At 37.8% G+C, this 18,408-nt stretch overlaps 1 protein-coding gene across 1 annotated transcript in view; it reads left to right on the top strand.

Moving 5' to 3' along the window:
• Mdga2 (MAM domain containing glycosylphosphatidylinositol anchor 2) overlaps positions 1-18,408 on the top strand; it is a 779,363-nt gene that overhangs the window by 574,271 nt on the left and 186,684 nt on the right. Inside the window, exon 7 of the mRNA XM_028859113.2 lies at positions 3,077-3,406. Within this exon, the coding sequence (XP_028714946.1) occupies positions 3,077-3,406 (330 nt within the window). The remainder of the gene's footprint in view (positions 1-3,076; positions 3,407-18,408) is intronic.

The following is an 18,408-nucleotide window of genomic DNA, read 5'->3' as shown; positions in this document are numbered from 1 at the left end:
ATCAGAAATTGTTCACTGAAAAGGAGAGTGTTCAATTATAAATAAAGGGACCTGCCTCACAGCTTATTAACTATATTAAACACTTTATATTTTCAAAGCTCAAACACAATTGCTAATGAGTTATTTCTCAAAGTGTGTCTCTGAGGGAGCCTAGTAGTATCACCTCCTATTTTATGAAGGACAAACTTGACCATAAAAATTAGATAACCCATTGAGGACCTCATAGAAATGAGAAGAGAGTCACAAGCTCTGTTTACACATGTTAGTTTACAGAGCTAGTCTTTTAGATTTCTGAACAAATTGAGTTAGAAAATCTAATAAATTTTACTCCCCTGCTAGTGTAGATAAACATACCTCATGTACACACAATTATATTTTATTTTGTTTAGACTATTTCTCTTCTGTGTCCATAATCAGTTGTTTAGATAAAGGGAAAAACATAAACAAACATAAAAAGATTGCTGTGCAGATGAGAGACTCAAACTCCTTATTCTGATAGTCTTTACCTTATTCTGATAGCCTGATTGGCTTAACTCATTGGATGATTTTAGATTGAGATCAAATATCTTTGGCATTAAATTTATTCTATTGTTTTTGTAGTTCATTAAAATATGTTTGATTGTATTGTTATAAAATACTGCAATTATGTATGACATTTAATATCATTGATTGTAGCTATTTAATCTTTAGTCTTTTTACTTAGGATTTTACAAATCACTTTTCTGTGAGTAAAACAGCCTGTAACATATAATATGAATATTGATTTCACATGTTTTATCAGGGTTGGTTTTTTTTTTTTTTACTTTAGCAGTTTCAATCCAATTTGGCTGATTAATGTGAAGTGCTTCTGGTGTCAATAATGCATTAATTGGTTTCCGTGCAAAATGCTGAACTGCACAAAAGTACTGTGTGTTAATGGATCTCAATCACATGAACATCTAAGTGTTTGTTACATTTGTTTATATATGTCAATCAACAAATCACTTTATTAAAATTGTTTTTAATAGTACCCAAATGTACTCTCATATTAGTATGAAGTTATATTTGTTAAGTTGATACATATGATTTATTTTTTCACAATGATGGCTATGAATAATAATTCCATTTAAGTTTCTATTTACTTGTGAAATGAGGTAAGGATATGTTTAGAAATTAAACTGATTTATGTGTTATTATACTAAAAACAAAATGTTAATACTTTTAATATTTTTTAAAGAAGGACTATTCTGTGACCTCCTAAACTGTTTTGTGCAGTAGAACTATTATTACATTTAAATTATATGTACACAATATCTTATAGCAAATATAGTAGCCAGATGTGACCACTTTTTAAATGACCTTTCCTTTCTGGGGAGAGTGGATTTAGCTTCAATGCTTCTGAGAACATAACACATCACTCTACGTAGTAGAATAACTCAATGTATCATCATTTTGCCCTACAGTAACTTACTTATAAAGATATGTTTCCACAAAAATAAGATTCAAAGATTGCATGTTATTATTATGAAAAATTCAATAAAGAATAGTATTAAATGTGCTGTAATTATTTGTCTTCAGAGTTTTCATTATCATCAAAACTGCATTTTCAAAACACTAATTAGTGATGTTATTTTTTGTGATTCAGATTTCCTGAAGTTTGTAAAATATTTCATATGTACATTGCATAGTTTCCCTAGATTTATGTATCATAAGAACTTGATAAATAAATTGCAATTACAAATTATTGGAAATGATGACCTCATGCATTGCCAAAGGGCCCTGGTGATTTCTGTGTTGTTCATCTCAAATAATTAGGGCTGAACTGAGTGTCTTGGTCTTGGAGAAGGAACTTACAACAATGTCTTGAATACAAAGAGGCATGCAATTGTTTTTCATGATTTTTTACTTCTCCTGAGACACAATGCATAAAGCAGACAAAACTCTTAAGACTAACAAGTAAGGAAACTTAGATAACATGTGTTTTCAGATTCAAAACTTAGTTATCTCTTATTCATTCTGTGCACATGTACAGTCCTTGATCTCCCCAGGACTAACTGAGGGAACTTGCGTTAGGTTCAGAGATGCCAGCAAATGCTGTTCTGTAGCCTCTTACGTCTGCAGGTCCACTACAGACACTTGACTTCTGATACTATCCCTTTTAGCTTTGAGGTCAAAAGTTGGTGTCCAGTATTTTATTCTGATACAGCTCCACTGTATAAGTTACATTTAATATGCATGGAGGCTAATGTTGAGGTGAAGGGAAATAGAGACAATAGTGTAAAACAGAAAAGTGTTCATAAGAAAAGAAGCCATAATAGAAATAATTTATTCCCTATTGTTTCTACATTTTCAAGCTGAGTTCAGGCCCCTAGGAATCCATAACCTCCACCCCAGGCATGTTCATGGCATGGCATAGTTAAATACCATTGTCATAGTTAGCTAATGTTGCCAATGTGACCTACCTAGAAAGAGGGAAGTAGAGTTGAAGTGTTTCCTACATTGGATTGGCTTGTGGGCATAACTATGGGACACTTTCTTAAATGGTACTTGATGTAGGAGGGCCCATTCGACTGTGCAATGTCATCCCCAGGCAAGTGGGCTGGGATGACATAATGAGAGATGCCAAGCAAGCCACAGGGAGTGAGCAAGCCAGTAAGCAATTCTGTTCTCCATGGTCTTTGCTTCAGTTTCTACTTTCCTCAATAACTAACAGACTGTAAGTGTAAGTGGAAATAAAACCATTCCTTCCCCGAATAGATTTTGGTCAGTGTTTTACCCACAGCAACCAAGACCTAATGAGCAACAACTGTGAGTAGAGTTCAAGTGTTATTTTTTCTATTACAGTCAAGCATTGCCTAATGCATAAAAATCCAGTGTTGAGAATCTTTAAATGGGTTCTTGTTCATATTTTCTTTTTGTAACTGTTAAGTAACTGTTAAGATTTATAGTGTACATGACAAAAAATTAGCAACAAAACATATGCTCATTCTATTTTGCTTTGCTTTATTGTTTCAGCCCAGACATGATCACCTAGAGTGACGGAACCCCCACAAATATGAAGGTAACACTAACTCCTTGTGAAATTTTTATGTTTTAGCATTAAAAAAAGGACGATTTTGGATCACTCCTGATCCTTATCACAAAGATGACAACATCCAGATTGGGCGTGAGGTGAAAATATCTTGCCAAGTAGAAGCTGTTCCTTCTGAGGAGTTAACATTTAGTTGGTTTAAAAATGGTCGTCCATTAAGAAGTTCTGAGAGGATGGTTATTACGCAGACTGACCCGGATGTATCCCCCGGAACAACAAACTTGGATATCATTGATTTAAAATTCACGGACTTTGGGACTTACACATGTGTGGCCTCTCTAAAAGGAGGAGGAATATCTGATATCAGTATTGACGTTAATATTTCCAGCAGTACAGGTAAGAGGCTCACTCATGGTGCAGAACACCTTTAAAATGATTTGATTTTAGTGAAGTCACTGAAGCTAAGAATTCATTGCTTTTGAAATTAAGTCTAAATCTTACAACCCTAAATATCTAGTAAGTATTTGAATCGAGACATTGTTGCTTTTACTTTTATTTAGATTTACATGAGGTTTTATAAAAAACTGTGTAAACAAAATCAGTAGCAGTGACAAAGTTAAGCTTTAAGTAAAATTGTGCCAGCATTTTTACATTCTCCACAGTGCTTGTAGCACTAAAAATCACACGCCTTTAATCCCAGCACTTGGGAGGCAGAGCCAGTTGGATCTCTGTGAGTTCGAGGCCAGCCTGGGCTACCAAGTGAGTTCCAGGAAAGGCACAAAGCTACAGAGAAACCCTGTCTCGAAAAAACCAAAAGAAAAAAAAATCACATTAATAAAGTTGAACCCGTGGCTAAGGCTGAAGCATGTTTCTAAATTTAAAATTCAACAAAACGGTTCAGAGCTAAGACATAAACCCTGACAGATAATTTAAGAGCACTTAAATTTTTAAAAAAAAGTACATAAGCAAAGTTTTTTCTGTTAATAGAGACCTTTTCTTAAAGTTGTCAGGTGTGACTTCTGGGAGAATACCATGGTTCTGTGTCCTCACAATGAAAATAGTTAAATACAAAATATATATTGGAGGGGAATTCTTAAAGTTAAAAAATGAAAATGTGTTATCCTTTTCTCTTGTCTAAAGTGTACCTCTAGATGAGGAAAAGGCCAGTGCTCATCTGAGAGAATGTGCTAGGTTAACTCTCAGAATGTTTGAAAGACCTGTGTGTATTTTGCCAATCTGTTGCTTTGCCAATCAGGTACCAGATTGTTTGAACTGAAGATTCTCACACAGTGCTGGGTGAGAACTATACATTGAACTCATAGAGCTTGGGTAGGGGAGAAAAGTGCCCTGTTTGCAGGTGCTTACAGACAGCTTTACTCTTTCAGTCAGGCAGCATTTTGACCCTTATACACATTTGATGCACATGCAGCTTTGGGCCATCTCTTGGTTCCCAAGTGCAGTTCACGCTGGATTGATTTTATTACTTACAATCTATATGAAAGGCTGACAAAAATGATCTTGCTTTTTGTGATTCTTTGTTCTAAAATATACTCAGGTTTTATCTGATACATAATCTATGTGAAAGGAAGTTGGAATATTAAAAGTAATTGTATTTGGATATGGCTCCTACCCTAGCTTAGGCAGAGCCTCTTTATATCTATCTGATCTCTAAATATTTGAACTAGCATGATCAGACAGATTTATTTATGGTTTTGATGGAACTGATTATACATATTTATTCAATCAGCAGTTATCCATGGACTACCTACATTAGTATCATAGGCAACATTTTACCAAGTGACATCCATGTAAGAGTTCCTTGTAAGCGTTAAAAAAAATCCCAGGGTCATTTGCCTTTATTTTTGAAGGGTAACTTTCCAGAATTTTCTACCCATATACATCACCCTACTTAGTTTGCTTCTCCTATTTTGTTCACTTATTTCTTGTTTGAGAACTAATCAACAAGAACGCACACACACACACACACACACACACACACACACACACACAAACACACACACACTGGAATCACAGCTTTTATTTAGCAGATTCATTTTAGGGAAACATGCCTCACTGGCTGTTCAACTTAGAATAGATCACAGAAAAATAAAAAGAGAATTGTGAAATTATTACTAGACTGTGTTCTGATATTAATTTAAATATGGTAATTACATTTGACTGTTCGGAACTAGGTATCATGGATGACAAAGTAGAAATTTTCAACCTTAATTCATGAAATCGCCAGAGGCCCTAAAAGGAAAATTCTAGTTGGCCAAAGAACAGAATTTGTTCAAGAAGAGCCTAACAGACATTAGAGTAGTTGTAGTAAGTTATCCTAACTATTCATTTGGTTTCTAAAGACCACAACCCTAGAAATAAAATGCTGTATTAAGATTTTTAGAAACATACTCTATGCCTTCTCCTTCTTTCTACACACAGATCTGATGCTTTCCAAGGGGTAAGTCTGTGAAGACTAGATTTTTGTCAGCATTGTTCAGTGTAGGTCAGCATTAGGAAAAAGTTCATGGCACGCAGTCAGAACAAAACAGATAGTTGTTTAATACAGCTATGATCTAATTTATGAACCTGACACTCTACTGGGTTTTGTTGTTGTTGTTGTTGTTTGTTTTTATTATTCTACCTTGGGAGTACAAGCATCATTGCCCCCCCCACTGCTCTTTCACAATTTTCTACTGACATGACAGAAAGTTCTTCAGTAGATATACATACTATTTGATTGGATGTTTCAGTCTCAGGACAAGATAAAACAAGATGGATGTTGTAATTTGTCTTATAAGACCAAAAAAAATGTAGGTTTTAACAAAAACTGTTGAGGTATCCATGTGACAAAATCATAGCATTAAGTCAAGTTCAGGAACAACGGGTTTTATTTGAACACAGAACTGTTATGGTCATGAGTCTGGACCCCCAGTAAATTGTATTTTGAGAAAAGGACTAGAGAAGATAATTCTTAAACTAACAAGTGTGTCTCTCTTCATTCTGAATCTGGCTTGTGTTTCATGTTACCTATGGTGCAATGGAGTAGTCTGTACAGTTCTCATGGCTGAAATTTGGGAACTCTGCACATACCATTAAACAATTTATCTCTACATCATAGAATTCTATGCTCAAAGTAGCACTTCAATATGAAAACAGATATATTACAAGCACAAGCTGTACCATAGAAGAAAGTCTCAGACTGCGTCAATATAATAAAACCCCTGAGAATAGAGAGGAAATTTAGATGAATTGGTTGAGTAAGCAAATAAAAAAATGGAACAATTGTTAATAAGTAAGTATAAATAACTGGACATGTGGTCCATTATAGAAACAACCTGGACGTGAGGAGGGGTAATGAAGGGCAAGAGTCGAGGGAAAGAGAGTTTAGGGGAGCGGGGGATCCCAGCTGGATCAAGAACAGAGAGGGAGAACAAGGAACAAGAGACCATTATAAATGAAGACCCCATGAGAATAGGAAGAAGCAAAGTGCTAGAGAGGTCCACAGAAATGCACAAAGATACCTCCACAATAGACTACTGGCAATGGTTGAGAGAAAGCCCAAACTGACCTACTCTGGTGATAGGATGGCCAAACATCCTAATTGTCGTGCTAGAAACCCCATCCAACGACTGAGGAAACAAGATGCAGAGATCCATGACCAGGCCCCAGGTGGAGCTCCAGGAGTCCAATTGGCGGGAAAAAGGAGGGTTTGTATGAGCGAGAATTGTTGAGACCAAGATTGGAAAAAGCACAGGGACAAATAGCCAAATGAATGGAAACACATGAACTATGAACCAATAACTGAGGAGCCCCCAACTGGATCAGGCCCTCTGGATAAGTGAGACAGTTAATTAGCTTGATCTGTTTGGGAGGCATCCAGGCAGTGGGACCAGGAGATGTCCTCAGTGCATGAGCTGGCTGTTTGGAACCTGGGGCTTATGCAGGGACACTTGACTCAGTCTGGGAGGAGGGGACTGGACCTGCCTGGACTGAATCTATCAGGATGAACTCAATCCCCAGGGGAGTCTTTGCCCTGGAGGAGATGGGAATGGGGGGTGGGCTGGGGGGAAGGTGGGGGAGGGCCAGGAGGGGGGAGGACAAGGGAATCCATGGCTGATATGTAAAATTAAATTAAATTATAAAATCAAAAAATATTTTAAAAAGTAACATGAAAAGAGAGGGAAAAAGAGCCTGTACTACAGAAATGTGGATGCCTTCTCAATTTTGGGTTTTTGTAATTATTACCATTTGAAGGAATTTAGCAATGGCCAGGTGGTCAGTGGTTTTCTTATATTTAAGCATTTTTTTTTACATTAAATTTACACTGTTTTAGGGTGATACTTTTTAATTCTTTCTAAACTTTTTGAGCCTGGTGTTGCACAGGAATCTAACATTAATTCTCGGTTGTTACTCTGTTTTAAGGGATGTGTACAGGACAATAAGATGAGGCTTTGTTGCCATGAGACCTTTCTGCATAGCACAGAAATCTTCCTTAAATCACAGCCCCATAGTCAGCACATGTGTTAGATGATACTTAAGACTGATTAAAATGGGAAATATCCCTGAAGGAAACTTGTAGTTTGCAGAATTATTAACAGTTTTAAAAAAACAATGATTTAGGAAAGTGGCAAGTTATATTTAGGAAAACTTTGGAGAGGCTATGCCTATTTCAGTGTTTATTCATGCATTTATAGGATACTGAAAACTACAATGTACATGACATAAATTATATATTATTTTCTAATTAGTTCAATATTAATAAACACACACAGAGTTCTGCAAGTTTGGAAATTGTCCTCGTTGTATCCATTAGCTCTTTTCTCTGTTTAAATAGCCATTCATTTTCAATTCCCCTACTAAATTCTTTACATGCTGGCCTCTATACCATACGGAGACAGTTTGGACAGACATTGCTCTGAGGTCAGTACCTGGGAGCCTGATACAGTCTGTAGTAGGCAGACACTTGACTTGAACTTTTACCATGCTTCTGTGGATGCTGTAAGAGCTTCTGCAGTGTAGATACAGGACAGTTGCCCAGAGAGTTGAGATTAGATATGAACCTTAAAGGAAGAAGAAGAAGAAGCAAACAGAAGATAGGGAAAGTCTCAGAAATACTTATGTCATGTTCATGATATTGATTTTAATCTGCGAAATTCATGTTAGTTTATCCTTGTCTTAATATTTCACTGCTGAAACTGTATTTTAAGCTAGACTCCGGGTCACTTAAAGTACTTCCTGTGCATCACTGAAAAGGTCTCAGTTACAAATTTAACTGTATCAAACTCTAAATGTCATTATTCAGTTTTGTGAAATATAGATTCTTTGTGTGCCTCCTAAAGAAAATGCATGCAAATTGAAGCATAAATTATCAGCCATTAAAATCAAATTCTTAGAATATCCTCACAGGGCTGTTCTTCCTTTATATGAACATAATTGGTAGAGTATAATTTTCATTTCCATAGTTTTTTTTTTTTCTTTAAAACATTCTACTGCTTTCTCCCCTCACTCCATAGTGAAGTCTCCGGTGCTCCTCAGCTTGCATGGATTCCTGCACATGACATGATAAACATGTGTGTTTATAGTAAACTCAGAAATATGTACATCAGGCCTTGAAAAGGAAAGCAGAATCAGGTTTCTTTGGAATTCATGGTGAGACATCTGATGAGCAAATACAGCGAAAGCCTCAACATGGGATTGGAGGGTTGTGTTTCTCTCTTGTTAAGTGCACAAGAGGATTTTATAAGACAGGGAAAAGAACAAGACTTTGTGGGTTAAGCGAGTTGCAGAGACGTTAGTGCATAAGCCTAACGACGACCACCTGGAAATGACTTCACAATTCAGGTTGCTGCTGGCCATCTGGTTACTGCAACTGTGGAAGACAGCAAGCGTCTGCACAGGTTGCAATGATAGTGCTTGTGAGCTCGAGACTATGGTGGACAATGAATGAGAGACAGAAGTGAGCACGAGAACAGAGGAAAAAATGGATGAAGCCCATCTCCTTGGATTTTCTGCTTTGTTCTTTTCTATTTCCAAAGGAAAGGAAGAGACCTGGGGAATTTTGCTGATTAAAAATGCATTTCTAGAGAATGGCTGTAGTGAGGGGTGGGCTGCTTGCTTTGGTCAGAAGAAAACACCTACAGTTAAGGTTTATGAATTAGTGCCCAAGTTACTTGACAGAGGAAAAATAATTTCCTGTCTTAATTAAGCCACATTAATAGTGAAAATATAAAGGGGGAGAGGTATTCAATATGGCCATACTGTGAAGAAGGACAAAGATAACCAGTGAGAGTCCCGTCGTGAGTATGGGTTTAAAGGGAAAGCAGAATGTACCACGAAGCAGTCTTCCATGTTGTCGTAGCTCCAAGTCTCTCTTAGAGGGTCATCTGACAACTTGTACATCTTTGTCCAGGAGGCAGTTTCCTCCTCTGGATGTCCTGAAGGCTTCAGCTGTTTCCTCTCCCAGTAGGAGATTTCTGAGGGTTCATTCTCTCAATAGTGTGATAGTCAAGGAAGTAAGCACTAAGTGTGCCGTTCAAGCATTTTAATTCCTATTAGACAGACTCATGACAGTTTGTCACCCCGGTCATAGGCCAAGGTGAAACATAGTGTTTGGCCATGGTAACAGTGGGGTGATTGTCTCTTGCAAACAGTAGTGCTTCTTCTGTGGCCTTTCCCGTCGTCGTCGTCGTCTTTACAGACTGTCCTCTTCTCCAGGATGGAGAGAGGCACAGCTGCAGAGGGTAGGACCTGAACAGCAGCAGCCTGACTGAACTCTACCTACTACTGTTAGAGTTAAGAGGCCATTGTGTTCAGCAAATTTCCCAGGGAGACACTAGACCACAACTCTACTCTTACACAGTATCTACATTTCCTTAAGTATGTGCACTGACTAAGGAAATTTTAGACTCAGAGTACACAGAGATACGTTGTTTTCATCTGTCCTTTGGGAAGACTAGTATGCACGTCAGTCAGAGTTACAGAGAATCGTTACATAATTCATACCGGTGTACCTAAATCTCACCAAGAAGAATGTTCTACTGTTAGCATTGTTTATTTGAGGAAAAGGTTTTGTTCCATAAATGTGTTTTATTAAAACTCTGAAAGCTCTGTATTAAAATTTAAAATGCTCTCAAGAATTATTAAACATTTATCGGAGTTCCGCTGACTTGCATTAGTCCTGTACAGTTTACTGTGTGGTACAGAAACAAATCAGCAAGGGAATTCTAGGTGACTTACCTGTGTTTGAATAGATAATGTAGTTGGCTAACACTGCATGTTAAATAAAAGAGCAAATTTTTTCTTAATATTTTAGTTTCATGTTAGTTTTTCACATAAAATATTTTATTTAATCATTTTTTGTGTTTTATAATTTAATTTAACTTTACATATTAGTCACGGATTCCCTTATTGTGGGTCTGATGGAAACTGTGGCCTCTGGAGCTGTTGTTCCCTTTCCTGTTTTTAATATCCAACTTTCAAATGGTCAAGAAACCTTTGAGTATTTTAGGATAAAAGTGCCTTCAAAAGACTTACTAAGCGCCATGTTAAAATGTGCTGAATAATTTAAAAGATGTTGCTAAACAACACAAAATAAATGTGGGACATGGCAGGTGAAAATACTTTAGTTGAAAACCCACTAAAGTTTTGGAATTGTCTGACCTAAGAGAGAAAAACCTGCCACAATATTGAACACAGTGTATGTGCCTTGGAAATTAAATTGTGAGGGGCAAGGCTAACAAAATGAAAGTGACGGCAAAGGGCACATACTACACAAAGAAGCAGCAAGTGTGTCACAATTGTAGAAATAATTAATGGATACAGTGCACAGTCAATGAAAATATTTGCTAAATAATTATGATGGCAAAGTGGCTTTGGGAAGAAAGAAAAGTGCATAGAGCCTAATTCATAATATTCAAGTGTTACAACACTGAGTAACTTTAATGCCTGACAAAGTCTGACATTTGCTTTAATGTGTTACCAAAGTAATATGAAAACACACAGGAGGATGTCACTGACCCTGATCAGCCAGAATCCTAAGACAAACGGCAACTGAGCTGGACTAGGAATGAGGCACAGAACCTAAGGAAGAAATGTATCATTAGACCTTATTAACACATTTTTACATAATTTTCAAAAGACAAAGAAAGCGAGGAAGGAAAGAGGAGAGACAGGGAGGGAGGAGGTATGCCGGGTGCTTCAAGGGCCTAATCATTGGATGGCAATTCAGAGGTTTAAAAAGAAACAATTAGTAAAGGGCAAATTAAGGTCCCATTAGGGTTCTTAGTCTCATTAATAACATATCTTAAGAATGGACTAAAGCAGGAGTTAAAAAAAAAACAATTTTATTAGATGAAAAGAAAAATCTAAAGGACCGGCAAGATGTAAACCACAACTGCTTAGAGGAAGAAAAAGGGAAGTAAAGGCTGTACTGTTCAATCTCTCATGGAAGTTAGACACATGGCTGACCAGTGGTCACATGTTAGGGAGGGAGGCCCAGTAAGGTACTGCAGTAGAGGTGGAGATTCTTGGAAGAAAAACACAGCACTGCAACATTTCATTAAAAACAACAACAGAAAAAAAAAAAAAAGCTATTGTGCCTATTTCTAGCATGGCTTAGTGCCCACCTTCCTAGGGTTGATAATTGGTCCAGGTGACTGAACCAGCCCATCTGGACCGTGAGGTCTCCACCCAAGCCTGAGACTGTATACTCTTCATCAGAGGTGTTTCATTCTAACACAATTGTAAGAAAATTGGTGGGAAACATAAGGCTCAAATACAGTCAATGCTTTTATAATGAATGAGTTGGGCAATGACAATGTTTCTGTTATTCCCTCAAGAGTGAAAACTACTTTTCTATTATGAGGCAGTGTTTGGGGAGGGGTATAGATACAGGTACAGATGTAGATAGAGTGAGCAACAGTAGTCAGCTCTGCAAAGGAGCTGATGAACCATTGCCCTTCCAGAATTAGTGGGTTTTTGTGAGTTTGGTTTGGTTTGGTTATTTTTTAGGGGAAAAAGGTTGAGGTGGGTGAGCATTAGAAAAAAAGATGATTGCATCAAAAACAGTGTAACGGGGCCTTAACTTGACTCTGAAACCTGGAGAGGAGCTTCATTAAGAAGGATAGCTTAAAGGAAGGTTACGAGAGCCCATTAGTGAGAAGGCTGGGGAGAGGAACCGAAAAAAGATTCTTCAGGAAAATCCCAGGGATAAAGGGGAATTCCTGACTTTATTACAGTCTTTGAGTGGGGGGGGGGTTGTGGGAAGGTTTATGCTGCATGGTTGAGTTCAACAAAGCCTACTGACAGAACAAAACATGCAGGAACAAAGTCAGATCAGGACCTTAAATCAGGGGCTGCTCTTGTGCCACAACACAAGGTTCTTAGCTGTTGTAGAGAGAACCATGGGAGAGTGTGGTCAAGTTTCTTCAGTCTGTAGAATCTGCACTCTGAGAGAGATAGGTCATGTTCTAACAGATCCTGTGAGAAAGAATGAAAAGTTACTAAGAGGGAAATGAAGACAGTGCGGACCAGCAGTTCCCCGGGGGGATGGTTTGCACGAGAGAGCCATATCTTCAGAAAATGCAACTCAACCCTTAGAAGACTCAAGAACTACATGTTAGTCAGGTAACTTTTTTACGTCTCAGATACCTTCTGTCTCCACAAAATCATTGGAATCATTTCCAGGTAGAGTCTGAGGAAACAGAACAAAAGTGAATAAAAAAAAAAATACTACAGATGTGGTTTACACATGGCTGGTAGGCCTGACTTAGCTGGAGAGATTGATAATAATCCGTGAGGTGCTGAAGAACTCGCAGTCCCTCTGAAGTTCAGTTGAACCAATGACCAATGCTGACAAAGCAATTCAAGAATGACTCTCATGGACATCAGGCCTGGTATAGGGTTGTAGATCCCATACTGGACTCTGGGACAAATTTACTACAAATAGTTTTAAGACCTTTAGTGTACTGTCTCAAAACTATTTATCTACAGAGTAAAAGGGTTAAGTGGATACCTCATTTCCAAACTGTTTTGATGGCAGCTGCACATTATTTGCAGCATTCTCAGGAGTGACTAAACTTTAGGGAGGTGGAAGCTAAGCAGATAAGAACTTTAACCCTTCTTCCTTTTTCCAACCTGAATCAGAACAAAACAGGTCTCCTTTATGTATAGGATTTGTGTGCAAGATTCTCTTTACACATGTGTTCTGATTCCTGTTTTCACACTCACACAAACACATGCATGGAAAACCAGCATCTTGGGCAAGCTCTTCTCTTCCTCACTGAACTCTGTGTTTCGATGGTTCTAAGATGCCATGACTTGCTTCTTTAGAATGTGGTATCTAAGGCCAGGTTGGACAACAAACTGGATTAGAAGTAGTTGTGGCTCAGGGGATGTAAGATGTCTATGTTTCTACCCATTAGAAAATCAGGTCAAAGGTCAGGTAAAAGTCAGAATTCAGACATGAGTTTCATAGGTCATTGCATTAATTTAGACAATGTTGGGCTTATCCAAGAAGAGAGGAAAAGTCAGACTTAAAAACTGTACAAGGAGACAGTGGGAAAATTAGGAACCATGATAGTATGAAAGAGAATGAGCAATGGAAACGAAGGAGGCAGTCCTCTTTCAGCCCACCCATCGGTAAGGAAAGGAGGAGCACCCTGTGCAAAAGTTTCTGGATGTGTTACCTCAGATACTTTAGCACCTCCATCAGTAGGTACTAGGTGTGGGTACTCACGCATACATTTGAAAGTGGAAACGTGGTGATATTTTATTTGTGCTTTGATGAAGTTTGCCTGGAGATCAGGAAATAGCAAGTCATTTTAAGTAAGCAAAGTCAGGCAGCACACATCCTTAATCCAATCACTTAGTAGGCAAGGTCTCTGTGTGTTCAAGGCCATACTAGGGAACAGAGCCAAGTGTAGTGACACATGCCTTTAATCCCAGTACCAACCATAGAGACCTGGAGGTCTGTACAGACAGCCAGTGACAAGGAAGTGAGGTAGCTGGGCTAAGACAGCCAATGAGTGGGCAGAACAGCAAGGCAATAAAGGCATGGGTAAGACAGGAAGTAGCTCACATTTGAAAGCTGCAGAGCTGGTGAGGTAAGGTTGGCTGGTGGCTCTCACTATTTCCCTGATCTCTAAGGCTTTCACCCCTATATTTGGCTCTGTGTTTTTTATTTAATAAGACCATTTAGAAATTCATCTACAGAAACAAGTCCTTATTTTCCTTTAAGCAAAAATAAATAAATAAATATTGAAGGAGTAGAAAAGGAAAGAACATAAAGTGAGAGGAGAAGAGAAGAGAGAAATGACAGAGAAGATTATTACAGTTTAAATATGGTATTTAGTATAGTCATCATCTCCCCCAAGGTTCTCAATATCTTCTAAAATAGACTACAAGTAACATTATAGAACTCACCTGTAATGACAGTTGTATTAATAATCTTTTCAGTGGCAGTTGTAGGAGTGAGAGGGAATGTTAAATAAATTTATCATTGTAAATTGTTTTGAGAGACATAAAGTATGTCTGTATGAACTACCTACATTTGAGATGATCTATGAAGGTAAGAATTGGCTATATTAAACTAGGTATCTATTCACTAACAGTTCTGTTATTATTAGATTTTAATTTTTGTGCATAAAATCCCTGCAATTATGAAAATACCCAATTCTTCCAAATATCAGAACAAAGTTTTTACCTTAAAAGTTATAATTCATCCCATATTTCATTAAAATAGTTAATGAGATGCAAGTAATCATGCCTAAATTATGCTTTCTATAGGCTTGGTTCTTCTTTAAAACTAAGTAAATTTTGTTTACTATGTGTGTGGCGTGCATGTGGGCATATGTGTGTTAAAATGTGTGTGGGTACATATGTGTGTTAAGGCCCAATGATGTTGTTCTCAGGTTCTTCTAGATTGCATTCTACTTTTTTTTTTTTTACTTATTTCTATTGAGGTAGTACCCCTCCTTCAAACCAGAGGTTACCAATTCGAGATAATATAGCTAGCTAGCTTGCCCCAGGGATCACTTGTCAGTGCCTCCCTAGTGCTGATATTTCAGGCTGCTGCCTCTGGCAAGATTCTATGTAGGTGCCAGGGATGAGAACTCCAATCCGCATGCTTACTCAGCAAATACTTTCTTTCATCCTTTTCTGATGCAAGCCATGGGAGATAGGGGCCACTCAAAGTATAAATAGCAAAATGCAGGTTAATCTAATAAGGACTGAGAAATTAGTTAGTTCCACAGTTTGCATATAAAGCCAACCCAGCCATCAATTACATGGGTTAAAAATAATTATGACAGTTATCTTAATTAACAGATAAGGAGTAAATGTTTTACTCGGTTTATGGTGAAGAATGGATTAGAAGTTAGGGTTCATTATTTTAAAGTTATGGTACCAAGGCCACCCCTGGCTTTTTCCAAGAGGAGAACATAAGGTTTGAGGAGTGCTATGATTTTACTAATTAGACAATTATGAATGTGTTTCAGCTTTACCTTAACGACAAATGACATTGCTGTTTTACCACTAGGCAACTGTAGCAGAAGTAAGGGGACGTAGCAGAAACCCATGGTGAGCACCTCCACAGTTTGAAGTTTGATCCTGGTTTTTCTCTGCAAAATCTCTCTCAATGTCCAGGCATCAGGTGGAACAGTTGCAACCTACAGAGAATTTGTTGTTTTGAAATGAGGGTTTATGCTGGAGCCCATCCTAGAATAGAACTTGTTATATTGTTTAAGCTGGCCTTGAACTCCTGGCATTCCTCCTGCCTCAGTCAAAATCAAAAAAAAAAAAAAAAAAAAAAACAAACAAACAAACAAAACTCCCTTTATGTGTTTATATATTTGTTTGTTTGTTGTGACACCGGAGATTTAGGCAAGGTCTTTATGCACACTATGCAAGCACTCTATTGAGCTGTCTCCTGAGATTTTTTTTTTAACTTTTTATTTTGTTTATTTTATTTTATGGGTATGAGCTTTTTGCTTCTTTGTACCTGTGCATCACATTCATGCAGTTTCCCAAGAGGCCAGAAGAAGGCATTAGATCCCCTGGAACTGAAATTAAGATGGTTGTGAGCCATGACGTTGGTGCTGGGCATTGATCGTGGATGTTCTAGAAAAGCACTGAGCCATTGACCCATCTCTCCAGTCCCTCTCTGTGGAGAGCTAAGTTTCATTTTGTAGTTGGCAAAGTCAGAAGTCAGAGCTACGTATTTCAAGAGTTCCAAGATAGAAAGTAGAACTAAGATTAATACAAAGATCCCCCTAACAAATTTTCTTGCAAACACATATATTTGGGTTATCTAAAGTGATCCATTAATTTCCATAATTGTTAGAAATAGTTCTCTTTTGTTGTTAAATACCAGTCAGATTTGGAAAAAAAGAATAGAAAAATATAGAAAATCCTTAAAGTGAGATTTGGGTAGTATAACCAAGGGTCATGTATATTCAGAATATTTTTAAAATAAATTTTAAAAATATGATTGGTGCCAGGTTCCATGTTCTTGTTTCATAAAACTCTTTAAATTATTTCTTTATATTTTGGTTTTATTTGTCTGTTTGTGTAGGGGATTGTTGTTCTGTTTTGTGCCAGGGTCTTACCCTGGCAGTTCTGATTGGCATGCCTTTGACAAAGGCCTTGCTGGAGTGGCTTTCTGTGGACAGATTTTAAAGATAGTCCAGAAATGATTTGGGTAACAGTTCAGTTGGATCACATGACCAAATATTCTGCTGAGGATGGAGCAGGAAAGATTGAGAGCAGAATGCCACTGTGGGAATATTAGGAAGGTCGGGCTTGCAAGCTAGTCTCTTATGCCACTCACACAGGGGGAAAACAGGCCTTCCCTACTTTCCCCCTGTGAACATATATTGAAACATCATGAGTTCACCACCAAGCCTTCTCACTAGCCCAAAGGATTGGGTTTTTTAAGTGCATGTGTGTTTGGAGAGTGTACACATTTGTAGTTAGTTTAAATATCAACAATACTTCTGGAAAACTTCAAGTATACTGATAGAGATGGCATTATCTATGTTTAAAAGATGGCTTTAAAATTTCTAGTATTGCCCGGCGTTGGTGGCGTATGCCTTTAATCCCAGCACTCGGGAGGCAGAGCCAGGCGGATCTCTGTGAGTTCGAGGCCAGCCTGGGCTACCAAGTGAGCTCCAAGAAAGGCACAAAGCTACACAGAGAAACCCTGTCTCGAAAAACAAACAAACAAACAAAAATTTCTAGTATCATATCAAGCTTTTAAAATTTATGAATGTTACTTATGCAGCACCAATAGTGAGTTACATGTCCCATCCACCTTAAAGAATATACTGATGGTTTTTAAAGCTGGATATCACATAACACTTTTAAAAAAGTATGATCTTTGCAGTATTTATTACATTCTAAATTCTAAGATAATCACTACAGTTGGAATGCAGGCCAGCATTTTATCAGGTATTACGATTTTATTTATATTTTATTGAATAAATTCATTTGTTGACAATTTCATACATGGATATGGTATATTCTATTTACCACACCCCCCCAGTGTGGCCAGGCCTTTTTCTTTTGGTTTGTGACCCTCTTACTTTGAGTTGGACCGTCTGAGTGGCCACAGGTTTGACACTATCTGTAGGGATCAGCTGTGCTCTCTTTTTGGTACTCAACTGAAGACAGTGATTGTCCCCACCCTAAGTCCTTCAGTTCCCCACGCCTTGGTTCTAAGAGGGTAAGATGTGTGAGCTCCTCCCCATCCATGTTTGCCTATGAACAGGCCCAATCTTGTGTAGACCCAGTGCAAGCCATTCAGTTGCTGTGAGGTCCTGTCTGCAATACCATGTTGTACCCTGAAGATAGTGTGTCACATGTAGAAACCACAGCTTTGGAACCATGAGTGATTTTTCCTCTGGGCTCCTCAGTAATGACAAAAGAGGATGAATACAGATCAATTCAATATGCAGAATTCTATTCTTCATACAAACACCTGTGGATTGAGCTTATGTAATAAGATTTAGAGCTACAGGTATTTACCGTGAAGCAGGTTATTCTAATGGGTAAACAGGTTGGAGAAGCCTTCTAATATGGCTGGCTGACTATGAAAAACCATTGGGGGACAGCTGCCTTAACAGGCAGCTCAGGTCCAGGACTGTATGCTTCAGCAAGGATGGATGGCAAAGGCTTTCAAGGCACAGGAAGAGCTGAGAAGACTAGATTACTCCCACGTACATGGACAGCAAATATCTCAGAATTCCCCAGGTTTTGCAGATCTGTCAGTACCAATGAATAGATTAAAATTTGTGAAACAAGAAGACCATTTTGACACCTTTTCTCCTTTTATAACTGAATAAATGTGTTTTTTTCTTTATTAAGAATTTTTTTAATTTTTTATTCATTTTGTATACCAACCA

Source organism: Peromyscus leucopus, chromosome 14, assembly GCF_004664715.2.
Source record: "Peromyscus leucopus breed LL Stock chromosome 14, UCI_PerLeu_2.1, whole genome shotgun sequence".
Lineage (NCBI taxonomy): Eukaryota > Metazoa > Chordata > Mammalia > Rodentia > Cricetidae > Peromyscus > Peromyscus leucopus.
Note: the sequence above shows the minus strand (reverse complement) of the source record. Positions and strands in the feature narration are given on the sequence as shown.